The 25,787-nt window shown below is 36.7% G+C and overlaps 1 protein-coding gene across 12 annotated transcripts in view; it reads left to right on the top strand.

Moving 5' to 3' along the window:
* Nucleotides 1-25,787, top strand: part of LOC110446617 (bromodomain adjacent to zinc finger domain protein 2B-like) — an 82,745-nt gene that overhangs the window by 17,969 nt on the left and 38,989 nt on the right. For 4 of the 12 annotated variants that reach the window (XM_021491853.1, XM_021491852.1, XM_021491851.1 and 1 more), the window contains exons 1-3: nucleotides 10,658-10,833; nucleotides 23,946-24,039; nucleotides 24,623-24,793. In XM_021491853.1, the coding sequence (XP_021347528.1) occupies nucleotides 10,831-10,833; nucleotides 23,946-24,039; nucleotides 24,623-24,793 (268 nt within the window). In that variant the 5' untranslated portion in view covers nucleotides 10,658-10,830. Of the gene's footprint in view, nucleotides 1-10,657; nucleotides 10,834-23,945; nucleotides 24,040-24,622; nucleotides 24,794-25,612; nucleotides 25,736-25,787 lie in introns of those variants that run through there. The other 8 variants (XM_021491850.1, XM_021491857.1, XM_021491858.1 and 5 more) reach the window with 3 other exon arrangements.

The raw sequence follows: 25,787 nt of genomic DNA on the forward strand, positions 1-25,787 counted from the left end.
TATTTATTTCTATACTTATTTACTTATATCTATATTTCAGCTAGGGTAAAGAACAAGGTTAGTTACAAAATATCATTCTTCGTAGGGCCACATCACTTAGGCATTTGACTAATAAATTATAAGTTCACTTCCGGTTTTGAGTGCTGAAAAACGTCAGAAAATATGTATTCTGTTTATGTCATGTTTCTGTTAATATCATGTTTTTCTCTGACAAATGGGAAGTGATATTAAGAGAAATCTACTGTATAAGCAATTAGATTATGTACCTGTGTCAACCTCCTGTTTGTAATCACCGATAATAATGGACTGGCTTCCTCATCAGATGGTTAGCCTGTTGCACTGTGGAGAAAGTGACAATTTAGAATAAATTAACATACAGAATCTATTTCATTTGTAATTTACCTGTATTTCATTCGGTTTCAATTTCATTAATGCCTCGTTTCTGTCATCACTTCCTGTCCGCAGTTGATAATAAAAAGTGTTCATATAATTTATGATGTAATCATAATAATGTCTGATGCTAAATGTTTTAAGTATGAATTGTAGCAAGGCAGTCGACACTATATAAATATGACATTCATTAGCAGGTGACAGTGAATATTTTCAACCCGAGAAAACCATTGTCTCCCAAGGTGAAGCCGAGGGTGAAAATGGTTTTTTGAGGTTTGACAATATGCACTGTCACCTGCTAATGAATGTCATATCTATTTTGTTACACCAAAAGTCTTTGTAGCTCAGAAACGGCAGCAAACCTCGATAATGACATCTTGTTTGTTGATAGTCTGCTGTTTACAATCGCTATCCCACGGCGCTTGATAAAATTGACTGTTGCCCTCAAACATTCTTGTGACCATCACGGTGGGGAAACGAAGCGGTGAACGCATGTGATATTTTTCTCTGCCTCATGACAATATCACCCACGCCCCTGAAAACCAATGTATTTTCGGAGGGTGACAGATTTCTGTTTAATTTTCTCCCAACTAATCAAATAGCTAGAAATTCACTTGAGGTGTAACTATAGAAAATAACTTATCAGATTTGTGTAAAATTTCTGCAGTGAAAAAAATAAAACATCCATTTCCTGGTGTTTTTATTAAATGCAGATGAGATTGAAATCTTTAACTTTATTTTCTGGTGTATTGGAATTTCAATTTCCTGATAAAAGCTTACTAGTATATGTTTATACGTGATTATTTTCCTCACTTAGGCCCTTCCTGAACATACTGAAAAAGCAACCAGATACTTCGATAAGTACAATGGAGTTTATAATGAAACTACTTAATTTTTCCCCCTAATGAAAAATAAAGAAAAATCAATATAAAAAAAACTTCTTATCAATTTTTTTTATCAAAATTTCCTGCTTGAAAATGAAAATATGTCCCTGTTTCGGAATGTTAGTACAATGTATTAAAAACAACATCAGTCTTATCTCAAATTTGCTTGCTGAGTACAAAAGGAGATCCCCATTGCATTGTAAAAACCCTGGAGGGAGAGGGCCCTGGTTTTTATATCACCCAGAATTAAACCTGCCCCAGTAGTCGAAGTCTTGCCTGTCCAAAATAAGTACCACATGTTGTACTTGCGAGGAGCCAAGTATACACGCCAGGGTTTATCTGCTATACAAGAAATACACAGATTTACTTGCAAAATTGTTTTGAGTGTTTTCTCCGTGCATTTTCATCAGGCCCCGGTGATGGATTCTCATGTTGTGCTTCCCTCTGCCAACGATCACGGAATGTTTGGAACCACTAGGGGAGAAACAGCTCTGACTTTGTATCCAGGAATTCTCCGTTTTATTTCTCGACACACATTTGTTAAAAATAAGAAAGTTCCCGAACAAAAAAGTTCTCATAAAAAAATAACTACGAAATGTATTTAAGCATAAGTGCTTATGGCAACACTTAAAAAACTGCATTTGTATAATATTCAAGATTTATAAATAGTATCTAAATATATTTCAGTTTTTATCCCATTAGAAGGTTTACAAAATCATCTGTAGTAATTAATGGAGACATCTATCTCAAAGTACAGAGAAAGCAAGTCCTAAGAATCATGAATTCTTTACAGTTCCAGCATGTGTAAAAGGAACTTCAATTTGTGTTAGTATGAGATGGGCTATTTTGTAGTGTCTCTTAAGCGGACTAGTGTCTCCTTGGCTGAAATGGCCATATTGTTAGTCTCACATAGACTGAGAATGGCTATAATTTGTTGTTTAACTGGCTAAAATGAGCTTTTATTTAGTGACTCCTTAGGCTGACAGGCTATTCTGTAGTTTTCCAAGGCTGAGACTGGCTATATTTTGTAGGAGATGTATAAATAAGACTAAGATCATCAGTTTTGTAGTGTCTCCTAGGCTAAGTAGCTATAATGTGGTGTCTCCTAGGCTGAGAAGCTATTATGTGGTGTCTCCTAGGCTAAGTAGCTATAATGTGGTATCTCCTAGGCTAAGAAGCTATTATGTGGTGTCTCCTAGGCTGAGAAGCTATTATGTGGTGACTCCTAGGCTGAGAAGATATTATGTGGTGTCTCCTAGGCTGAGAAGCCTAACTGTGGTGTCTCCTAGGCTGAGAAGCTATAACGTGGTGTCTCCTAGGCTGAGAAGCTATTATGTGGTGTCTCCTAGGCTCAGAAGCTATTATGTGGTGTCTCCTTGGCTCAGAAGCTATTATGTGGTGTCTCTTTGGCTCAGAAGCTATTATGTGGTGTCTCCTAGGCTGAGAAGCTATTATGTAGTGTTTCCTAGGCTCAGAAGCTAAACTGTGGTGTCTCCTAGGCTGAGAAGCTATTATGTGGTGTCTCCTAGGCTGAGTAGCTATTATGTGGTGTCTTCTAGGCTCAGAAGCTATTATGTGGTGTCTCCTAGGCTCAGAAGCTATTATGTGGCGTCTTCTAGGCTCAGAAGATATTATGTGGTGTCTCCTAGGCTGAGAAGATATTATGTGGTGTCTCCTAGGCTGAGAAGCTATTATGTGGTGACTCCTAGGCTGAGAAGCTATTATGTTGTGTCTCCTAGGGTAAGAAGCTATAATGTGGTGTCTCCTAGGCTAAGTAAGCTATTATGTGGTGTCTCCTAGGCTGAGAAGATATTATGTGGTGTCTCCTAAGCTGAGAAGATATTATGTAGTTTCTCTTAGGCTGAGAAGCTATTATTTGGTGTCTCCTTGGCTGAGAAGCTCAAATGTGGTGTCTCCTTGGCTTAAAAGCTATTATGTGGTGTCTCCTTGGCTGAGTAGCTATTATGTGGTGTCTCCTAGGCTCAGAAGCTATTATTGTGTGTGTCCTAGGCTCAGAAGCTATTATGTAGTGTCTCCTAGGCTCAGAAGCTATAATGTGGTGTCTCCTAGGCTCAGAAGCTATTATGTGGCGTCTCCTTGGCTGAGTAGCTTGTATGTGGTGTCTCCTAGGCTCAGAAGCTATAATGTAGTATATCCTAGGCTAAGAAGCTATTATTTGGTGTCTCCTTGGCTGAGAAGATATTATGTAGTGTCTCCTAGGCTGAGAAGCTATTATTTGGTGTCTCCTAGGCTGAGAAGCTTAACTGTGGTGTCTCCTAGACTTAAAAGCTATTATGTGGTGTCTCCTTGGCTGAGTAGCTATTATGTGGTGTCTCCTAGGTTCAGAAGCTTTTATTTTGTGTGTTTTCTAGGCTCAGAAGCTATTATGTGGTGTCTCCTAGGCTGAGAAGATATTATGTGGTGTCTCCTTGGCTGAGTAGCTATTATGTGGTGTCTCCTAGGCTGAGAAGCTATAATGTGGTGTCTCCTAGGCTGAGAAGCTATTATGCGGTGTCTCCTAGGCTGAGAAGATATTATGTGGTGTCTCCTTGGCACAAAAGCTAATATGTAGTGTCTCATTTGCTCAGAAGCTATTATGTGGTGTCTCCTAGGCTCAGAAGCTATTATGTGGTGTCTCCTTGGCTCAGAAGCTATTATGTGGTGTCTCCTAGGCTGAGAAGCTATTATGCGGTGTCTCCTAGGCTGAGAAGATATTATGTGGTGTCACCGAGGCTGAGAAGCTATTATGTGGTGTCTCCTAGGCTGAGAAGCTATTATGCGGTGTCTCCTAGGCTGAGAAGATATTATGTGGTGTCTCCTTGGCACAAAAGCTATTATGTGGTGTCTCATTTGCTCAGAAGCTATTATGTGGTGTCTCCTAGGCTGAGAAGATATTATGTGGTGTCACCGAGGCTGAGAAGCTATTATGTGGTGTCTCCTAGTCTGAGAAGATATTATTTGGTGTCTCCTAGGCTGAGAGGCTGTTATTTGGTGTTTTCTAGGCTGAGAAGCTATTATGTGGTGTCTCCTAGGCTGAGAAGATATTATGTGGTGTCTCCTAGGCTGAGAAGATATTATGTGGTGTCTCCTAGGCTGAGAAGATATTAGGTGGTGTCTCCTAGGCTGAGAGGCTGTTATGTGGTGTCTCCTAGGCTGAGAAGATATTAGGTGGTGTCTCCTAGGCTGAGAAGATATTAGGTGGTGTCTCCTTGGCTTAGAATGACAATGCAGGTTATATGTGTTGGTACACATGTACAGACTACATGTATGATCTGTAGAAACTCTTCGCCACTAATCAGTCGGGATTCCACTAAATAATAGATCTGCGAAAGCCAGTGTGAGAAACTCTGGGCCGTAACAAGAGATGACTGAGTCATACACCTTATTGACTGGCCATCTTGTGTGCTTTCTGTTAAAAATGATATGACTGCATTGGGATGATAGATTATTTTTAATCTTCTCCTTGGCCAAATACTGTCTTGGTGTATTTTGATATTCAATATGCATGTGTCTTTAGAGGAAACGTGTCTGGAAGTTGCCATTGTACTAAGATAGATGAATAATTCATTAAATTGCAGTCTCGGAAAATCGAACAAGTGTTGTTGAATTAAAAAGAAAGGAAATTATGATACATTTGTACAGGATATTTCTTTTATAAACTTTTACATTACAGCAGTATTACTTTTTCTCGAACAAGATATGAAAGTATGTATTTGCTTTTTCTTGTTAATTATATCAAAAGATTTGGAGTTTCATGGTGGATTGTTTTGCTGATGAAACATATTTTTTAATTGCTTGTACCATCTCTAATATCAAACAGATTTTATGTATCAGTATGTGAAGAACCTTTCTGGAAATGGAGTGGTCGGGTGGTGGCACATTGGATCAAACTCTCTCCTTTTTCCAAGACAGCCAGGGTCCATTTCCCCATTTGGATGTGAAAAGGCATTGGGGTCACCTGCCCGAGCACATGGGTTTTCTCTGGGTACTCTGGTTTCCTCCCACATTAAGGCCCTCGGTGCGCTAGTGCTACCACCAGACCAACAAGAGTGACTAATATAAGTCGAGAAAATTTGTTTCATATTATGAAATAAACTTTACATCAGGAAATGCATGCCCTTTCTACATATATCAGGTTGAAAGGTCTTGGAGTATCCATTTTCATCCCCTTTTGAAATGGAAAAAAATGTGTATCCAAGCAGGAGATAACAGCTCTGCTACATTGTATGTAAATCTATGCATCATACCTACATCACATATATTATTACCCAAACTAAATCTAACGTTTGCCTTTTGGGCAATTTTATTGAGTTATAACATAAATGTATAAACTTGGCTGGCAGTCTCTCTCCAAAGCCGCGCAGCTGCCTACGTTAAAATATGTAATTCCTCAGCAATAATTGAACACGCCGAAGCATTTACTGTGTAGCAAACATGATCATATACGAAAACATGCAGCTGCCTACATGGAAATATAAATTTTGTATTTTGTGTTGTCAAGTAAGAAAATGTCCTTGGGCTCTCACTGGTTAGGCTAGTAATTAACCCACTATTGATATGTAGTGAAATCCTCCTGTTTTCTCTAGCTTACCGCACGGAAAATCAATAGACACAGCTCTGGTATAATAGATACGTTTACTTTTGGAAATGACAGTTATTGCTTAAATCAAGCTGGATAGGAGATTCAGATGACATTCAGATCCGACCCACCTAAATGCTTGAACAGTCCCTGTGTTTTTGTTTTAATAAACATGCTTCTGCATGACCCTGATTGGGACACAGTAGTTTTGGCTAATTAGATTGAAGTAAACATCCCACTTGAGTTGGTGTAATTCAATATGCAGCAACATGAGAACAAATGGTAGCATAGGTTTGCTGTAAAATAAAAGGATGGTTCACCTAATGCTTTCCAGATTCATTCTGTCAGAAATATATTTCAAGTGAAATGCGAAAAAAAATACCCACACAAACATGTTTCTTGCAAAACTGGACTGGCCAGAAGTTATCGCAACGTATCAACATCAATCATCTCTTACCTAAGAGTCTCTGTTTTACACTTGAATGGGATTAAGAATAGCATTATCGCAACACTATCAGATACCTTGTAAGACAAAACTTATTGGTCAGAATAGACAGGATTTTGGTATACACAGGTGTCAGATTAGACAGGTTTCATTGTACTAAAGACAGAAAAGTTACCTGATCGGGTGTAGGGGGGGATGTGGTTGATAGCTCCAAATGCTACAAAAACACAAAATCTACCAGTATATTTTAGCACTAAGCATTTGTTAATCTGTCAATGGTTCGAAGAATTGTACATAGGGATCTTTCATTAGTCTTATCCCACCCTTATCACTATATGTCAGATATACCTGGTACATGAGACGAATCATGCTTATTTTACCCCACCCCGCCCCTCGTACCCCTTACCCCTTACCCCCAACTCCAACCCCCACACATCCCATACCACACCAAGCCGGAGCATTACTGTAACCCCTCCTTCTCACAACCCCCAACTCAAACAGCCATGCTTTCTAAATCACACCAAATACATATGTATGTTATAGAGAAATGGTAGCATATAGCTATGAATGCCCCTCACACCTCCAACCACCAGATAAAAATTGTATTCTGGGGGCAGCATAGCCCTACAGGTACCTCATCAGGAGTAATGTTTATGATAGTTATTTGGGGTTGGGTTAGCAATGTAGATATCTTATCAATGGTGACATTTGAGACAGATATTAACTAAAAACACCAGCATGCCCCGTCCCCAGCACACATACACACATACACAACATGCATGGAGGCACATCCTTAAATGACATTAGCTGTTAATAGGAAATTAAACAAAATAAAACCAAACCAAACTATTAACTATTTAATGTTTAGTGATCAGCTAGGTATGAAGGGTTCAGGTGTATCTTTATAGAAACCACTTGTTACAGTCTTAAAAGATAGAGAAGGTACATAGCTTTGGGGCTCATCTTGGGCTCAACATCTCCATGTTGATGTCCTATATGTACAAGAAGATAGGGTGCTGAGGCTAGCTTTAGGGGAAAGAACCAATGCTAGGCTACATAAGGGGCTTGGAAGAGAAAGAGGGCTTAGCCAGGGCTCATATTTTCCTGTCTGATGTCATAGATGCAGGCAGATAGGGGGCTCAGTGGAGCTAGGAAGCAAAGAAGGTAGGCCAGAGCTGAGATTCTCTTTGATATTGTCATACATACAGGTACATAGGGGCTCCTCGGAGAAGATGGGTTGGCCAAGGGGGCTTACTGAGAAGAGGGCTTAGCTAGGGCTCAGCTTCTCCTGTCTGATGTCATTGATAGAGGTAGATAGGTATGGTTTAGTATTAAGGATATATGACATTTTACTACCATTTGTACCTCCATCTTCAAAAGAGTTCCACTGAAGTGGTGACACATGAAAAAGGTAAACAATAATATTTCCTTTGATAATGTTATCAGATAATGTCAATTGCTTTTAGTTTGAGATATCAATCTGTATATATCAATTATATACTTGGTAAATCTATTTGAAACATTCAGATTCAATTTGATTTAATTTTCTTGAATGAAATATTTTGCGAAAAAGACCAAGTAGAGTGTGATCTCTTATGGGTGGGCTGTACATTTATACATGTTTCATTGTTTGCTAAGCAATCTATAAAAGATTAAGTAGATGCACTTTATTAAAGCTAAAGGGGAAAAAATACAGCTTAACACCCTCAAAATTCTGCTTTATCAGAAACGATTGCTTAGAAATTCTATTTTTTGTGTGTGGCCAAAATAATCATAGTGATATAACTTTGAAGCACATGAGCTCTGACATTTTTGCCGAAACCTTGTTGGATGTGTATAAGGGTGATTGTTCTTATGTAATATTAAATGTGGTATTATTTATGACGTCACGTCGAGTAGAGATCTCAATACACCTCTAGAACAGGTGACTGGTGTCCCCCCTCATGTAAGGTCTGTAGAGATAGCAGATCCTGCTACACAGGTAAACAATAGCATCCTGGAGGGAGGAAGTAGTAAACACATGTTTATCATGTTAGATAAGTCAATAATATATTGTTTAAAACACACAAAAAGTCATATTATGTCTTCAGCGGAACACATATGTTAGAAATATATGACTGTATTTTGAAATACAGTGTTACATTTAGTGATATAAAATTTACTAGCTGTTCTTTCGTAAAATTTAAAATAAATAAAATTGTATAACAAAAGAGTAAGTAGGATCTGATGTGTTTTAGCAATGTCAATACAGTCACGTCAGTCCATTAGCAGAAAAAGAATAATTAAGAGAATACAACTTTGAAAAATATTAAATTCACGGGTATAAAAAAAACCCACAAAAAACATGGCTCTTCAAATAGCAGAAAAAGAATAATTAAAAGATTACGATTTTGAAAAATATTTAATAGCATTTGATGCAGAAAACAATCCCAGTAATAACAAATTTTACGAGTGAGTAATTTTTGTCCATCAATGTTATGTGTTTGCTGTTGGTCGCTTTGCTTTAATCTGTGCTCGGTGCTATAGGACGCTCCATTTAGACACTAATGCTAATTATACTACACTTATCGATCACAATTTTTACATCTTTGTATTTTTCCCTTTCTTCCGTTCCCATGGTTAAATAATCCATCACACAGCGACTTGAATGAGGATTCCTCGCTTTTATGTTTGCCGATAATCTTTTTGCTGTATTTTATGTCCATTGGTGGCTTCTCCCTACCTGTGGCTCTCGCGGCCAACAGGATAGTGTATTTGATTTTAAATGTGGCAAAAGAGTTGACTTAGGGTGTCTTTGCATGAGTTTAACCATTTGGCCAACAAAGCCTTATGGGCGCAAATAATTAATAAACTAAATGCGTTATCGTTTTCAGATGATTAAAAAACACTGTTATGTTGGTGAAGCAGGTGATTTATGCTTTATTTTTCTAATTTACCTAAGGGCAGCAGTTTCTCAAAATGTCTAAGTTTCTTGTTCCCTGAACTAAAATTTACTATTAAGAAAAGCATAGTCTAAGTTCCCGAACATTCTTCGGATACAAAAAGATGGAGCTGGTATCTTCGAAAGCAGCCGCGAGTAAGATCACAAAATTCTAAAAAAAGTTTGGGAGTGTTCAAATTAAAGGTCTCCTTTACATTGCATTATTTGTTAAGTAGTTTTTGTCTGATGTGTCGAGTTATTTCGAGAAAAAAAGGTTGCATTTATTTTGGTAAAGTATTGCTTAAATGATTATAATCCGAAGAGAAAATCACTTTTATTATCGCTGTTTAATTGTTATGCGGAAAAAGAATCCACTGATTTTGTATCCTGTTTACGATTTTATAATCAGACTAAGCATTAAAATAATAGTTCACAACTTTGGTTTGTCACACCTAGGAAGACAGGAAGTGGTCGCCGTAGAAACGACATTAAAATGTGTCAGTGGACATATACAACAAACTGTTAAGGTATCAGCATTGGTTTGTCCTCATAACTTATCAAAGGTCTGCAAAAATTGAAACAACAAGCTGAAAAACGTTCAGATCTTGTCATTGTACAAATATCAAGGTGAGTTGAGGCGGTGTTGTAGGTACACTGTTAGTCATCAAACGAAGCTGTGACGGGATATCATATGTAAAATACGTGTTTCTATGAAGTGGGTTTTTGTGCAGGTAAACAGTGTGTGAGAACACAGGTGTATGATCCATCTGGAATGATCAATTAATCATAAAATTCTAACAAATAGGAAAATCCACACAACATGTTTAAGACCATCTCAAATGCATGTACAGGTTAAAACTGGTGATTGCGTTAAAAGAGGTTTTCTTATATATTAATGTATCCATTTTCCGATATTTTAAAGAGTTGGGCGTACTCTAGTAAACCTCAACCCTTGATGTTCGACTTAATTTCATATACAGGTAAGAATTTCCCAGGTATTGTAACTAACAGATAATACAGGACACCGTTATAGAAAATCAATACGCCATGGAAAACGGCTTCATTAGACAACAGCTGATGGCAAACCAAGTTGGCAGATATGATTGATAATCACAATCACTAAATGAAAGACTGCTAATTTTGAATATTTAGTTCGAAATGACTATTTTTGAAAATTAATGGGAGTTGGATGTTTCTGAGTTGACAGTGGTTATAAGTTGCGTGTTTCGAGTTAGATTTGAGATGAATTTACCTGTGGTAAATACAGACAGATGCCACAGTGTAGGTGTAATGTGCTAAATACATCTCATAACAAAGGAAAACTGGGGGGTCATAGTTCAGACAGATGTTAGGGTCAAGAAATATTCAAAGGTGTGTGTGTGTGTGTTCATAGTTTGTGTAAAGGTAGAATCTTTTATACAACCAAGAAATGCCTTGGTTACAATGAGGTATTATCGTGGTTTAAATGGGTACAGCTACCCGGCCTCATATCAAATGTGTATAGTCATAAATATCACAGGAAACCGTTGGCTGTGTGAATTAGATCTAGAAAGAGAAAAAAAAGCACATGGATGATATGGAACGTGGATATCAATAGAAAGAGGATGAAATTATGGTAGGTCTTATGTGACATTTCCTGTTGATTTCTTCACTTATTTCTCAGGTGCGTTTATCTAGTGTGAGAGAGGTGTATAGAATGTCTTTGTAAACAGAATGGGACCTGGTGAGCAGGTAGAATATGCTTGTTTGTCTTTAGTGTGTGTCAGTATGACATAGTGTCCGCTGTTGGATAATATAACGTGACTATAGGTTTAATTTGTGTAGCACAGCAAGTGTTCCAGGACATTTGTTAGACAGGGTTTTTATATAACATACATTGATAAGTTATTGTACATATATATACTCTCAAACATGTAATAGTCGTCTGGGAAAACCTTAAATTGTCTAAAAAGCTCTTAAAATCACGACCACTTCATCAAATAATGGCATATAGCATGTCATAATTTAAGCTGTTTATTGAATTGAGACTGATTTCAAAAAGTCAAGATTCAGGAGTCTGAGCTGCCACAATAGGGACATTTGGCAAGTATTAACTCATTCACCCCTGAAACTTCATAATACACTATTCCAACCTTTGAATCGGATGAGTTCAAATGTATCTTCAGGGGGGTGAATGAGTTAACGTAAAATCTACTGCAGTAGATAATGTTTATAAGTTCTAGTTTCAGTATTTTAGTCTTGATATTAAAGGCTTTTTATACAGTTACATAATTCTGTCATGCTGAGATGTGTGTTTGGATGATATCATAAATTCGTCTGTATCTATCCCCTAATGACTAAGGTTCTCTGAGGAATTTGACAAAATGTGGGAGTTTTGAAAATAATTTTCTGATTTCTTTTCAAAGGTCAGGAATTTGTTGAGAAACTGCCTAAGTCCACAGACATATTTTAGAGTAATATTTCATTGATAGCAATGAAGTTCGTTTATTTCGAGGTGAAAGACGGACAAGTTTATTCCATTTATCAGATGTTATGTTTTGTCTTCACATTGGAGTAATTGATTGAACAACTGTTGCGGTGTTTTGCTGTTCAAGCAACCCACATGGCCGTTTTAGGAAAAACATGGACTGAAAACATGTCTAGCTTTGCTGAGGAGGGTTGTGGCATGTTTTCCATCCAGGCACATATGTTGAGACCAGGGATGTTTTTTTTCTTCTTTTTTTTCCGAAAAAATCTGCAGTCAGCCTGCAGTTGTTGTATGTTAGATCAGATTCACCTCATATGCTATTGTGTCGGGAACTGGGAAAATAAAACAACAGAATTTGATGTACAAGATGTAATTTACATAGAGAGAAAATTAATTATTCAACAGACTTGCTTCACGCAGGGAAGATTGAGACAAGCATAGCCGATCTTCTGCTGGTCTGTAGCCGTATTACTGTACATGCAGAAATAGTTATCCAGAGGAGGATACAGCGGTTAAACATTTCAGATGTTCTGGATCGCGTAAAAATGCCATCATAACAATCATTCCCATATCGTGCTGCTCTAAAAATATCTTACGATTTGAGCATGAAACCTATACCTTAAGTATTTTGTCAGTGTTTCATGGAGAATTCATTCATGTATCAGGGTAGTGAAATGTTGTATTTATGTGCTCCTCCAAATGTGGCGAAATAAAATTCATCGTTACCAGAATGTATTTTTTTTAATATTTGCATTGAACGAGGAGGGAATCTATTTTTAAAAATTTACAACAGATGGAGCCAGTAGCTAATTTGATTTCGACTTCCAGTTTTTACGAATTAAATCGGTAAACGTCCAAACTTATTTGTAGTCGCACTCCGATTCCCGGTATTTTCTTGGTGGTAACGTCAAGTTGACGTGTGTAATGTATGGTCTTCAAATTGGCAGGCCGTAAAAATCTCAGAAATCTAGAGCCCAGTTCCCTAGACAAGATATTGACTAGGAATTGGACGCTACAATACTTGATCTCAAGTATCGTGGGCCTCGATTCCTGTAATTCTGGATCAGAAAAAGACAGTTATACCATAAACTTTCTAGAATTGAGTGCCCTTTTTTTGACTCTTGAGGTTGTAAAAAGTGTGACCTGTGTTTAGGTAGATGTATCTTAAGCGTATATGTGACCAGAAGAACAATTTTATCACTGTATTGTTAAAATTCTATTTTATTTTTTTTCGACTTGGATTATAACAGTTATTCTTTGAAGAGCCATGATTGAATTTGATGGCTTGAATTTGTATCACCAGTAAAAATCTTTTAAGTAAATCTTGTTCCCTGTCTCCCCAGAAATGTCATTGTGATGTCATGGTTTAGCTATATCGAGATCTACTGCAGTGTTTTGCCCGGATTCCCCTTAAATGTCACTGTGATGTCATAGTTTAGCTATATCAAGATCTAATGCAGTGTTTTACACTGGCTCCCCTGAAATGTCACTGTGATGTCATGGTTTAGCTATATCAAGATCTAATGCAGTGTTTTGCCCCGATTCCCCTGAAATGTCACTGTGATGTCATAGTTTAGCTATATCAAGATCTAATGCAGTGTTTTGATCATAGAGCCATGATGAGAGGTCGTAAAGGTTTAATGGAGTTTATCCTACCCACAGGCCATAAGGCCAGGCACAAAGATTTGTTGACTAGGCTTCCAGGATCAGCTGCCAAGCATGTCCTTGTTACAAAACTGACCAGTGTGTGTGAAAGCACTTCTAACTGGTGTTGAAGCCATATGGTCAAGGGATCTGGAGAAGGTCTATTTACAGATGGCCTTGTCATACAGTTTGTCCTTACCGAGATAAATCAGACAACAGGTCTCTCTCTGAAGCATGTAAAGATTGGTATATAAACTGATCTAGGAGAAATTTAACTGTTTTGTTAGTTGGTATAGCAGCCTGTGTAAAAATGAGTGGGTAAAATGCAACTGTCAGTCTCCGAGGATTCAAACTCGGCACCTCCATGCATACTTGAGCTGGGTGCTCTAACCAACTGTTCAAGCTATAACGGGCGCCAGTGAATAATATTTCAGTTTCCCTCGGCATGTTGAACTAATCTTTGTCACAGAAGACGCATGCACCGACTTAAATGTTGATTATTCAGGTTGTGAGTGACCATATCACACACACACACCCAGTACCTAATCATGCTATTTGGTTAGTTGAGCATTATGACCCTGCTACAGATGCATGTGCCTTTGACACAAGCAATTTCTTACAAAGTGACCCGTTTAATGAAAAATTTGTTACGCTACACTGTACAGGTTTGTCAAAGGAAGTCATCCGTGTATACTGGTCAAGCATTAAATATCTAAAGCACTAGTACTTAGGTAGTGTTTTTGACCAGGGGATTAAGTCCTTTATTTATTCACTTAGGCACAGCTATATTTCTAGTCAGGGGAAGGAGCCAACATACTTATGTTGGCAATCAGTCTGGTCATTTTGTAAAAATGCCTCAAGCTTTCTGGTCCAGTATTAATAACTGCACACATGTGTACAGGTGAATAATATTGTCGATGGTCAGTGGTCAGACCCACTGAGATGGTCAGTCTGATGTACCGCACTTGCTGGTCAGTCTGGTTTACCTTGTGTGGAGTTCTCTATACAATTTAATAGACAGTGGTCAAGTTTCCAATATGTATCTGTTGTAAGTAATACAGTTAGTATGATAGAGGTCAGATGTCCAGTTTGTACCTGTTGTTTTATAACTGGGCAATCAACAAGTACAGGGACGCTAAGGTTACATACCTGTACGTACAGGTAAGCAGACACCTGGCATGTCTGTGAATATATTGTATCTATATCTACCTCACACAGACAGGTATATATTGACTAACCTAACCTAACACTCAGGTAAATGAGAATTCTGCTCTAAATACATGTAAATAAATATATATTATATACCACTTGTACATAGATACATATATATATATATATACAGTGACCCTGTGTTGAAGCTATCTACTGCCAGCACTGGTTATCATGTGTGTGAATAATCTTCTACAGGCATTTAAATCCACCTATGTATTGAATGTCGATATTGCGTATTTTTACACTGGGTCTTATATGCTAATTCAATTGTATTCGTATGTAGTAGATAATAGAAACGAGACGTGAAATGTTGACAACACAAGGGAGTGTGTTAAGGCTAGTTGTCTGTTGTATCTCCTCATTCACTTCGGTAGATGTTCCTGTTGTACAAAGATTCATCGATCATATAAAACAGTACCTGTATTCTATCAATTAACCTATACCATCTCAGGCGAGGATTTTAATGGGCGACGATGAGCTTTCATGGCCTAATTCTCTATCTTTTCCCATTACGTATTCAGTCCTGAGCCATTTTCTTGAGAAAAGAAATAATATTTCTTCAGAAAATTGGTTAATAAAAAATAGCCAAGAATTTATAAACATCTTTCTGTTCAATATCCCTGATATGTTGAGGGTCTTATTTTTTAAGCCACTCTTATAGGGTGTTTTTCAATAAAATCGGAGAAAATTTGAAAGAATGAAATTAAAACTTAAAATTTTACATACATGTACCTGTAAGTATTATGGACCTAGCATAGTTTGCTAAAGAAAACTTGCTTCGTTTACAAAATTATAAAAAAAATATATAAAAACTTCAAAAAAGACGAATCTTCAGGAATTGAAGTATATTGCCATCAGACAAAAATAATGAGACTTTTAAAACGTTGGTTTCTTTGATGTCTGATTCTCTATTCAACCTAAGGGGAGATAAGCTAGTGGAAGAATGTAGCTGGACACTGGGAGCTGAACTTGTAGGTAGCCTGTAATGACAGTATTAAATAGCTTTATTTTGGTATCCCTGCCCTGTAAAACTGGATTCCTTTTGGTAATGAACATAATTTTAATGACAAATCAAACTTTTAAGAAGAACTTCAAGGAGATTCAGATTTGGACAGATTGTCTTAGATCTTGTAATAAATGTTACAACCCACACTGTGTATACCTCCCCTGGTTATCAACAGTGTATAGGGGTCTGCACCTTCGAGGAGGAATTCCCTTTCCAATATTCATGAGAAAACAACATCTAAAGCTTTGCTGTAAATTCTAAAAAAACATAGCAATTAGCCCTATAGTAGGCAAACACCGAGTGATTTTGAAAAATTGATCTGGAGATTACTGGTTTGATGGAGTGGAGTGTTTCTGTGTCTCCATACAGAGCTGAATAATTGTCTGTTATATTGTTAAAATCAAAAAGATTTCCAATTGTCGAGGGGATTGTGTATCCCTGTGTCTAGTGAATGCATAATCATGTACTGAAGTAGATACGGCAGCCACTGGACCGATACCGCGCTGCAGATCACAGCACACTGAATTATGGCAGCCAACAATGATTCTGCCTTCAGAAATCAATAAATTTGTGACAGGTTATCTAAAGGTTTTATGACATTTTGTTTTGTGTATCTTTTATTGAAACACTTTACATGTAATATTTGCCTACTGTATATTTACTGCGTGACTACTGTTTATTTACTGTGTGACTTTATATTCTACAGTATGAATTTAATATCTACTGTATGACTTTGGTGTATCTACTTGTTACTTTTATATCTACTGTTTAGCTATTCTATATTACATTTTTACCAGAGCAATATGTCAGAAATAACGATTAATGCATATTTACTTTGTGACTTTCATATCTACTGCCTTGTTTTGTATATCTACTGGGTTTTTTTTTGGTTTTTTTTGTAAATTTTGTCTTGATATGTGTAATTAATTGATCGAATTTAGCAGGAAAACAGAAAATAAAGCTGTAGGTTTGGGGAAAATTGAGTTAACATCTGGACAGATAATAAAAGAAAGAGTTGACATTTTGGTGACCTTAAAGTTAAAATTTTGGAAACAATAGAATGAAAATCTTGCTGAAAAAGGAAAAGACAAAATCTAACTCCGGGTGAAGAAGTAATTGAAACCGATGTTACATTGCCTGTTATTACTGTGTATTTTACCTTTACCTTCCAGACACAAATGTTAAGTTTCTCCTGTGAAATGTCAGATATTTTAGTATCTACGTGTAAAGTCTGCCGCAGATTTTCTTTAAAAAACGTAGCATGTTGAGAGATGCATGATTGCCTGAAAGCAAGCCGGGGAATGGTATCATTTATCACAAAGATGTGTGGTATAGCAGTTTTGATGAGCACGGCCACTAACATGAAAATAATGGTTTAAGACAAGTTAATCAATAAGAGAAAAAGACATTTTGTGGTGGATGTTGACTGTATTGATCGCCATACCCACCAACCTGCCGCCATCTTGAGGGGTTTTATATCATGTCACTTGTGCCAGAGTTTCGTGGCGGTGCTGAACTGTGGTCATGAGCGGGACGACCATATATGGAGTCAGTGACGGCTTGATTGATTCCTTCTATTGTAATTACTTAGTGTGGCGATACAGAAGATGCTTATGTAGTCAGCTGCCTGCAAACTTTAAACATAGTTATATATATATAAATGCCAGCGATAGCAACCTGACCCCAACTTTTATGTGGATATTCTGTTTCATAATAGGTCTCATTGATTGTTGTGGTACATGTAAGTTATAGATATAACAATTGTCTCTCTCTGTTGTGTGTTTTCTAGCTTTGTCTGTCCTCAGACTATTAGAAAACACATAGCTCGGTAGAGGCTACGAAACTCAACTTCAACTCCACCTGTCTATAAAGACCACCCTGTCTATAAGACTTATTTAAATAAACACATTGCAGTGATATATCGACAAATTATCTATTGGTCATTTCCACTGTAATGTTAAAAAATTATGGGGCCAACATTAGAAAATTTAAGTATTTTAAGAAAAATCTATGTGTCTCCTAAAATTATACTGAGCATAGGACTTATGATTTGTGTGTAGATGTCACTGCATTGGACCTTCAATCAAATCTGTGTAAGAGACCATCCCAAGGAAGGATCAGATGCGGTCTGTTAGGAGAGAGGTCCCTTTATATCATTTTATTTAATAAATAAAAAAAGGAAAACTACCTTGTGGGGATGAGCAAATGGTGGTCTCATTAGAAAAATAAAAGATTGCTTAATAGGTCCCTGGACCAAATTCAAGTGGAGTTGGATGTGTGGTTTATACAGGTTTTCTTACTACAGAGGTTAAGTTTACATAGAAATGTAAACAATGGGATCTTAAGTTACAGTTCTGATTTATACAGGTTTTCTGATTACACAGGTTCATTGCACATAGAAATGTAAACACTTAGCTTGAATTTAAGTTCTGGTTTGTACAGGTATCTAGTTCATACAGGTGTCTGGTTTATACAAGGTTCAGTTTAGACAGATGACACTGTTGAATAAACATCCTTGAACATTTACTAGATGAGAAGACCGACACTACAGGTTATATCGTGGTTGACTTTAGATTTCTAGAACACGCCAGACTCTATGTATATAATGTCAGATCAAAGTGACACTATTTACACTGGAAACAGGTCAGATGGAAACAGTCCCCGTAATCTGGGGGTCAGATACGAAATTAGGATGTAGTAATATCTACATCAGTAGTTTTCAGAAATGACTGAACGGTTACAAAAAACCCAGTAAGAGTTGGTTTATGTGCCTTGATGTTGTTATCAGCTTTTTCTGTCTTTTATCAGGCATGAATTATCAGTTATACAGTTTAAGTTTATACAACTTCATCTTGATATTTTGAAAATATGCGATGGAAGTACCTACACGAAAGAATTTTAAGCTACTCATCCTTAGGATGTAATTAATCGTACATGACTCATTAAAATGTTTACGTACATATACAGTATATTTACACAGAAATATTGCTGGAGGAATAGAATGTTTATAACTGGAAAAAACAACAAAAAATGTGATTACTTGCCTTGCAGAAAACAGGGTTACTTCCCCTTGCAAAAAAGTGCTTTATATTCCCTAAAATGAAGAAAAAAGTAGGTGTATTCTTCCAATTTAAATAAAAAAAAAAAATTCCCTAGTCCATGTAGACTTCTGTAAAATTTAGGCAGAAAAAACACTCGATACATGTGGTTTATCTGACACAGACTATCATAATGAGCTGTTGGCTAAAAACATTTTCGGCAGATTATTGACAGGTCATTCAGAGGTCAGTTAGGTACAAATTGCGACCCTCCATTACACGGGGAGACAGAGAAGAGCTACGTCCTTCCGTTTAACACAGTGCACAACAATGCATTAATACTACAACACCTCATGCATTCATTATTGTCTTATTAGCAAGGTGACAGCATCCAATTCACGCATCATGACAGGTGGCCGATGAATATTCATATCAGCCAAACAGATATGACACATGATGATGACCGAATGTTCAATATGTTTTAAGGGTCCTTGAGTAAGGTTATGGAGAATCATAATTACTATGTATCACTTTTTGGAATGAATTCAGGGCATTGCAGGGATGATCAGATTGAATTTGACCTTGAATTGTGTTTTGAAGGTCATTGATACAATTTATTTGGGACACTGCAGTTAAAATGGCCCACTTTAAGATTTTAAATCTTTCGTAGTAACGCAAAAATTGGCTTTATAAGCTGTTATAGGGCCCTCGGGACCCAGTAAAAGATCCAATTTTGAAAGGAAATGTTTCGATAGGAAACGCATGAAGATAGATACAGTATCTAAAATGGACATTTTTTTCTGCTAGAGAACACAATGAAATATTTGGAGATGAATCTACAGCATTATCATTATTGATTAGGATAGGGATTACTTAGAGCCGTACCACTGTAGCAACTCGCTCACCCTGAATCAAGTGTGCCGGGCAGCCATAGTCAGACCTGGCTGGTCCTCATTGAGGGCAAATTGGTTTTAACCAGAAGTGTAAAGGCTGTGTGTGACAGACCTAGAAAGGGCATCCCATGTCCAAGTAGTGTAAAAAAAATACAGACGATGGCTAAGTTTTTGGGATGCTTTCATTACCCTTAAGACACGGAGAAAGACAGTAAGCTTATAATCAGAATCTGTCCCCTTTCAGCTGTTGACCTGATTATTTACAATTGGTTCATCTTGAAATCAGATTTAAAAAAATAAAATTTTAAATTTCAAAGTTCAGAGTTCTTTTTAATTTGTTTCATTCTTTAACCACTTCCTTTGAATTTTTGTGGGAAAGACATTGATGTTGGTCCCTGTACACATTGAATTTTATGGTTGTCTTAATCTGTTTTGCTAACTAAATCATTTGAATGCATGGTTGAAGTCATTGATTTTGTGACCATTGAGTTTTATGGTTCTAGACATCTTAATTGTTGCTAACCATTGAGTTTTATGGTTGCTAACATCTTTAAAATGCTAACCATTGAGTTTTATGGTTGCAAATGTCTTTATTGTTGCTAACATCTTTAAAGTGCTAACCATTGAGTTTTATGGTTGCAATCTTCTGTGTTGCTGCTAACCATTGAGTTTCAATGGTAACAGATATTTGTGTATTATCCTGTATTGTTGCTAACCATAAAGTTTCAATGGTAACAGATATTTGTTTATTGTTTTGTATTGTTGCTAACCATTGAGTTTTATGGTTGCAATCCTCCTTGTTGTTGCTAACCATTGAGTTTCAATGGTAACAGATATTTGTGTATTATCCTGTATTGTTGCTAACCATAAAGTTTCAATGGTAACAGATATTTGTTTATTGTCCTGTATTGTTGCTAACCATTGAGTTTCAATGGTAACAGATATTTGTGTATTATCCTGTATTGTTGCTAACCATTAAGTTTCAATGGTAACAGATATTTGTTTATTGTTTTGTATTGTTGCTAACCATTGAGTTTTATGGTTGCAATCCTCTTTGTTGTTGCTAACCATTGAGTTTCAATGGTAACAGATATTTGTGTATTATCCTGTATTGTTGCTAACCATCTGGTATTTCGGATGATTGTGAAGCTCGCTTTTTTCAGTTGGCCGTCTCAGAGCCCATTGTAGGTTGCCTAATGTAATATTTTCATTAGATAGGAAGGATAAATCAATTTCTCGTCCTCCTCGGCGTCTTGAGAATTTTCAGATGGATTAAACAGGAACTGTCCATTGCATGGGTGAGAGGTTGACATTTGATGGAACGTCCACGTCTTCATGGGGGACGGATCTGATAAATAAGGTGTAGAATTGTTGATGAAGATTGTACGACACCTGGTATCAGAAATGTCCACATGTCTGAATAAAATATAAATGTGTGTATATATATATATGGGAGACCTAGTTGAATATCTTAAAAGGTTACTGGATTATTCAGTTTGATTTAAACACTCTATAGTGGCACCTTGTAATGAACTTGATTACAAATGTTTGTGTACATGTGTATACAGCCTATAGCCTAAGCCTCTCCTTGTTTGGAAGGGACTAGAATGCACAGTGGTCATTAAACATATTTGTAAGAAAGAAAAAGGAAAAAAAAGATTACAAACCGGAAGAATTGTTTTCAGTCATTCAACATAAATACAGATTTAAAGCTGTAGCCACCAACAGCACACTTATACACATGTGAGTGAAAAGTTGTCTAAATAGATCTGTAAGATTTTGACCCATATTACTGTATATACATCATGCATGCATACTGGCCTCTGTGGTCTGGTTATCGTGTTACAAAAAACCTAGTGCAGTTCAGTTCATGTGTGGGATGTACATCTCCAAATAAGCTTATTCCCGAAATAAGCACTTTCTAATCCTAAATAAGCTCTTGACAATTCCAAATAAGCATTTTATAGTCCAAAGTAAGCACTTGATAATGTCTTAAATAAGCTCTTGTTAGGTGCAGATATGAACTTTATAGACCAAAATTAAATCCTGATAATCCAAAAATAAGCAATTGCTTATTCCAAATAAGCCTAAATAGTCCAAAAAAGATACTTCACAGGCCTAAATTTCCTCTTTATGATCCCAAATAATTACTTTATGCTAGGGACAGTGAAGCATCATCTGTCAAATGACATTTGATGATGTACCTATTTTGCCCACATCTGTTTGTGAAAACTTGTGTGTGCTTTTAATGATCGTAGGAGGTAATGTGGAGCATTTGGGTCCTAAATAAGTAATCGACACTGAAAATTTGAAAATAAATAAAAAATAGAGTGATTAATGGCAGTCTGGGATGTGTCTTCTGTTAATGCTCCTTTAAATATCCTATAACTCCGGTGTTCATTTAAATATACATTGGGATCTTCCTCTTTTTTTTTAAATAGCGGTGTAATATATTCCTGCAGTTTTGAGGTGTTTACTGATCAAGGTAAGGAGATGATTTTGCAGTGCAGATGAATTATTTAAACTGATTAGCAAACCAAATGAAATATCAATATCTAGGAACCTGCATTATGAGTTTCTAGAAATGAAGAAACTTGCAAAAGAGGAAGAATTTATCATGTGGTGTCTGATCGTTTTGATGAATAAAGAAATCGGGGGAAATGGAGGAAGAGTCGGTAGTGTATTTTTGTCTCGAGCACCGTATTTATAATATTTAATTTAGTTCATTTTCCAATACAGGATCTGTATGATCTTCTACACCAGACTCAAACATGTTTACAAAATAAATGCATCCATGTAATATTATCTTGAGTTTCTTGGTCTCATAATTGGCCGGTTGTTGTATCTCTTATACACTGCTGGGCTTTCACCCAGATCTATGGGGCAGAGACTCATGGCATCTTCCTTCTACAACATATAATCTGTTAAAACCACTGTCTCGTATCCATACAGATGAGCTTTAGTTGGTGTTGATATAATGGTCGATCAGGCCTGCTGCAGTACTATAGGTAGGACCAGCACTAAATTGATCTGTATAGTCATTGATATGAAGACTCGTTCTCCACCGGCATTGATTTCAGTGAAATGTGTCTGTTAAACCACTGGGCTCCTGGCTTAGTGGATATAGTATAACCGTACACATTTAATACTATACTATTGGATATCATACAGGCAGTTTAGATTAATCGTGTACATGTACACAGTCAGTACACACAAGTGTGGTACATGTGGCTGGTGTGTGGGGACAGTGTTACTTCGAGACCTGTAGACACACCACTGCACCGGTACTTGTAATGGCGACAGTATCTTTGAGACACACAACCCTCGACTTGTAATCTATACCCATTGTTAATTATCATATAAACATGTATACAGATGGAATCTTATATATGTGCTGTGTGTACATGACTTTGCCATCAGGGACACAGCCACTAGGTGTAGAATGGTGTGCATGTGATGTTTTAAATATAGACCTAGAAACAAATATATACGTATGACCTATAATCAGGTCTTTGTATATACATACATGTATATACCCTCAAACTCATAGAGTACAGAAAAATATTTTGAGTTATAAGTGTGTACAAGTTTTGTTACGAAAATAATAAAGGTTATGTCAAGTCCAGATTAAAGGGAGGAGAGCTGCTTATCCCAACCCAACTAGAGACATATAAATAGCTCGGATAAGTGGTCATTCAGAAAACCACTTGCAGAGTATTAAAGCAAGCTACATTTATTTATTGGGGGACACAAATGAGGTTCCAATAATTGAAATTTCTGATAATTGGTGTTGGGGTAATTGGGCTTTCTACTGTATTATTAAGGATACATGCTACCTTAACTCATTCACCCCTGCAGACACATTTGAACTCCTCCAATTCAAAGGTTGGAGTAGTTCATTATGAAATTTCAGGGGTGAATGAGTTAATAACATTGTTCTGTATCTCCATTCCATGAGAGTTTCACACCTAAGAAATCTTTAAAATATGTGATTGATTAGGATAATAGAAGATGTGAGGCAAATAAAAATTCGTTAAATTGATAATCCTCATAATCCTCATAATACCCAGCTGACAGACCAGATATTGATATTAACATTTAAGGGAGACAACTTATATAAATCATATGTAGAAGATGAAAGATAGCATATATCCTTAAGACATTAATGACTAACTGGACCAGTCTATTCAGCCTGACTCATATTCTTACCTTTGAATTGGAAGAGTTCAAATGTGTCTTCATGGGTGAAGCACAGGTACTAGCCTCGTCTGTCAATACAATAATATTATAATATAGGTGTATTTACAGACGAGGCTAGTACCTGTGGGTGAAGCCAAGTAAATAATGGTAACCAGATTAGTACATTGAACTTGGTTGAACTATTGAACTAGTCTTCATTTTGATTTCAGGTTTTTACAAAATTAAAATTACGTGTTAATTGACCTTTGTTTTCTTGTGTGATTGCAGATTGTTGATAGGGAGTCAGTCGCCATGGATAAGGGTGACAAGGACTCTCCGGGGTCTGGCAGGAACATCTTCGATAATGCTGCCAATATGATGGGTAAGTGTTCAGTACAGGGGAGATAATCCTGGTAGGAACAAAATAAGACACAGATCAACTTTCTTGCTTATTACATTCATTAGAGTGTGATGGTGCATCATTCCTAGGCATCTAAGGTGATAATTTTGCACTATTGAGAACTATTGACATTAAGAATGTTTCTCTTCATTCTGTGCCAATTGTGGAATAATCAGAATTGGAAATGTCGTCTTGAACAATTCGATTACTTGATTCTCATATAAGGTATAATAAATAATGATTACTACTGAATTTTGTATAAGTTACAATATTATATTCATGAAATTGACTTAGAACACTTCAGTGTCAGAAGGGTGGAGTGTGTAAATCTCTCAAGATAATTTGAACAGGTGGCTTAAGTGCATAGCTGTACAGTTACTAAATTGTTACAAGTGGGTTTCCTATCAAATAAAGTCCAAAAATCAAATAATTAATGTGTACAGGAGATTTAAATTCAATGAACATGGCGAACTTGTTTCTTGTAGATGTTTTAACCAAATCCATTAAATGAAATACATACATGGACTATATCTGTCGGACTGGATTACACATTTTGGTTTTGTAGGTATGTCCCCGTTTGGGTTGTCGTTTGGCGCTCATTTGGCCCACATGCCGCACATGTCGAATGCATATTCATTGCTGCAGCACCATCCAGCCTTCCCAGTATCCTCTCTGTTCGGAGGACTAGCCGAAGGTGCATATGGTCACTTTCCCCCATCCTTCAGCGCAGCAGAAGGTAAGGCAGAAAAGTCAAGCAAAGAAATATTGAAACGTGTTAAATTTTCCCCCAAAAAAATCATAAGCGTTACAGAGATCATGATTAACAGCTATACAGGGAGTCCTGTAATTCTGACTCTGTAATCAGGTTGTACCACTATCTAGTCACCACTTATCCAGTTGTACCACTATCCAATCATCAGAAATCAGGTTGTACCACTATCCAATCATCAGAAATCAGGTTGTACCACTATCTAGCTACCATTAATCCAGTTGTCTCACTCCATCCACTTTCAACTGGTAACAAAAGTGGCCGGATAACAGGTTCATTTAATTAAGTTGTATGCTACATTAGTGATAATTTTTCATTGTCAATCCTTGAGACTTTTGAAATACAAAATTCTGATTTCACTCATGTTAATTTTTTGTAATCCGTTTCTGTGTCTGGGCTTTAAACAGTTTATTGCAGAGGATTTGAACACATTAACTTAATTACAGTTCACAATCGACCATCCCCACAAACTGAAGCAAAGTTGATATCTTGTACAGTTGACTTGACAACAACGTTTCTAGTCTAGACAATGTTTTCGTGTGACCATTAATTAGAATTTTGAAACAAAAGTAACAGTAAAACTGTAAGTATGATAGATATAATAGTTATTCTTAAAATTCAGTAAATTGAAACAATATAGGTAGGGAAAAGTCAAAAGAAATTTATTACTTACTCTTTCAAGGACTGATTAAAGTTTTTACTCCACACACCTAAAACAATTGTTGCTGTGCTTCTATGAAAAACACACCTTATTGTCATTGAGTTGTTTATTGACAGATACTCTTGTGATGTTTATTTTAGGAACTGCAATATTACAGAGTCCTATTCTGAGTCTGGGCGTGAGTCCTAATGGGGCTCCGTTGAATATCGCAATACCCGATACCAATAAGTCTGAAACCATTCATAATAGTAAGCAGTTGTCTCCCCTTTGACTAGTGATCTTTTGTATCTTTTAACCTGC

The sequence above is a fragment of the Mizuhopecten yessoensis genome, unplaced genomic scaffold (genome assembly GCF_002113885.1).
Source record: "Mizuhopecten yessoensis strain PY_sf001 unplaced genomic scaffold, ASM211388v2 scaffold2891, whole genome shotgun sequence".
Classification (NCBI taxonomy): Eukaryota; Metazoa; Mollusca; class Bivalvia; order Pectinida; family Pectinidae; genus Mizuhopecten; species Mizuhopecten yessoensis.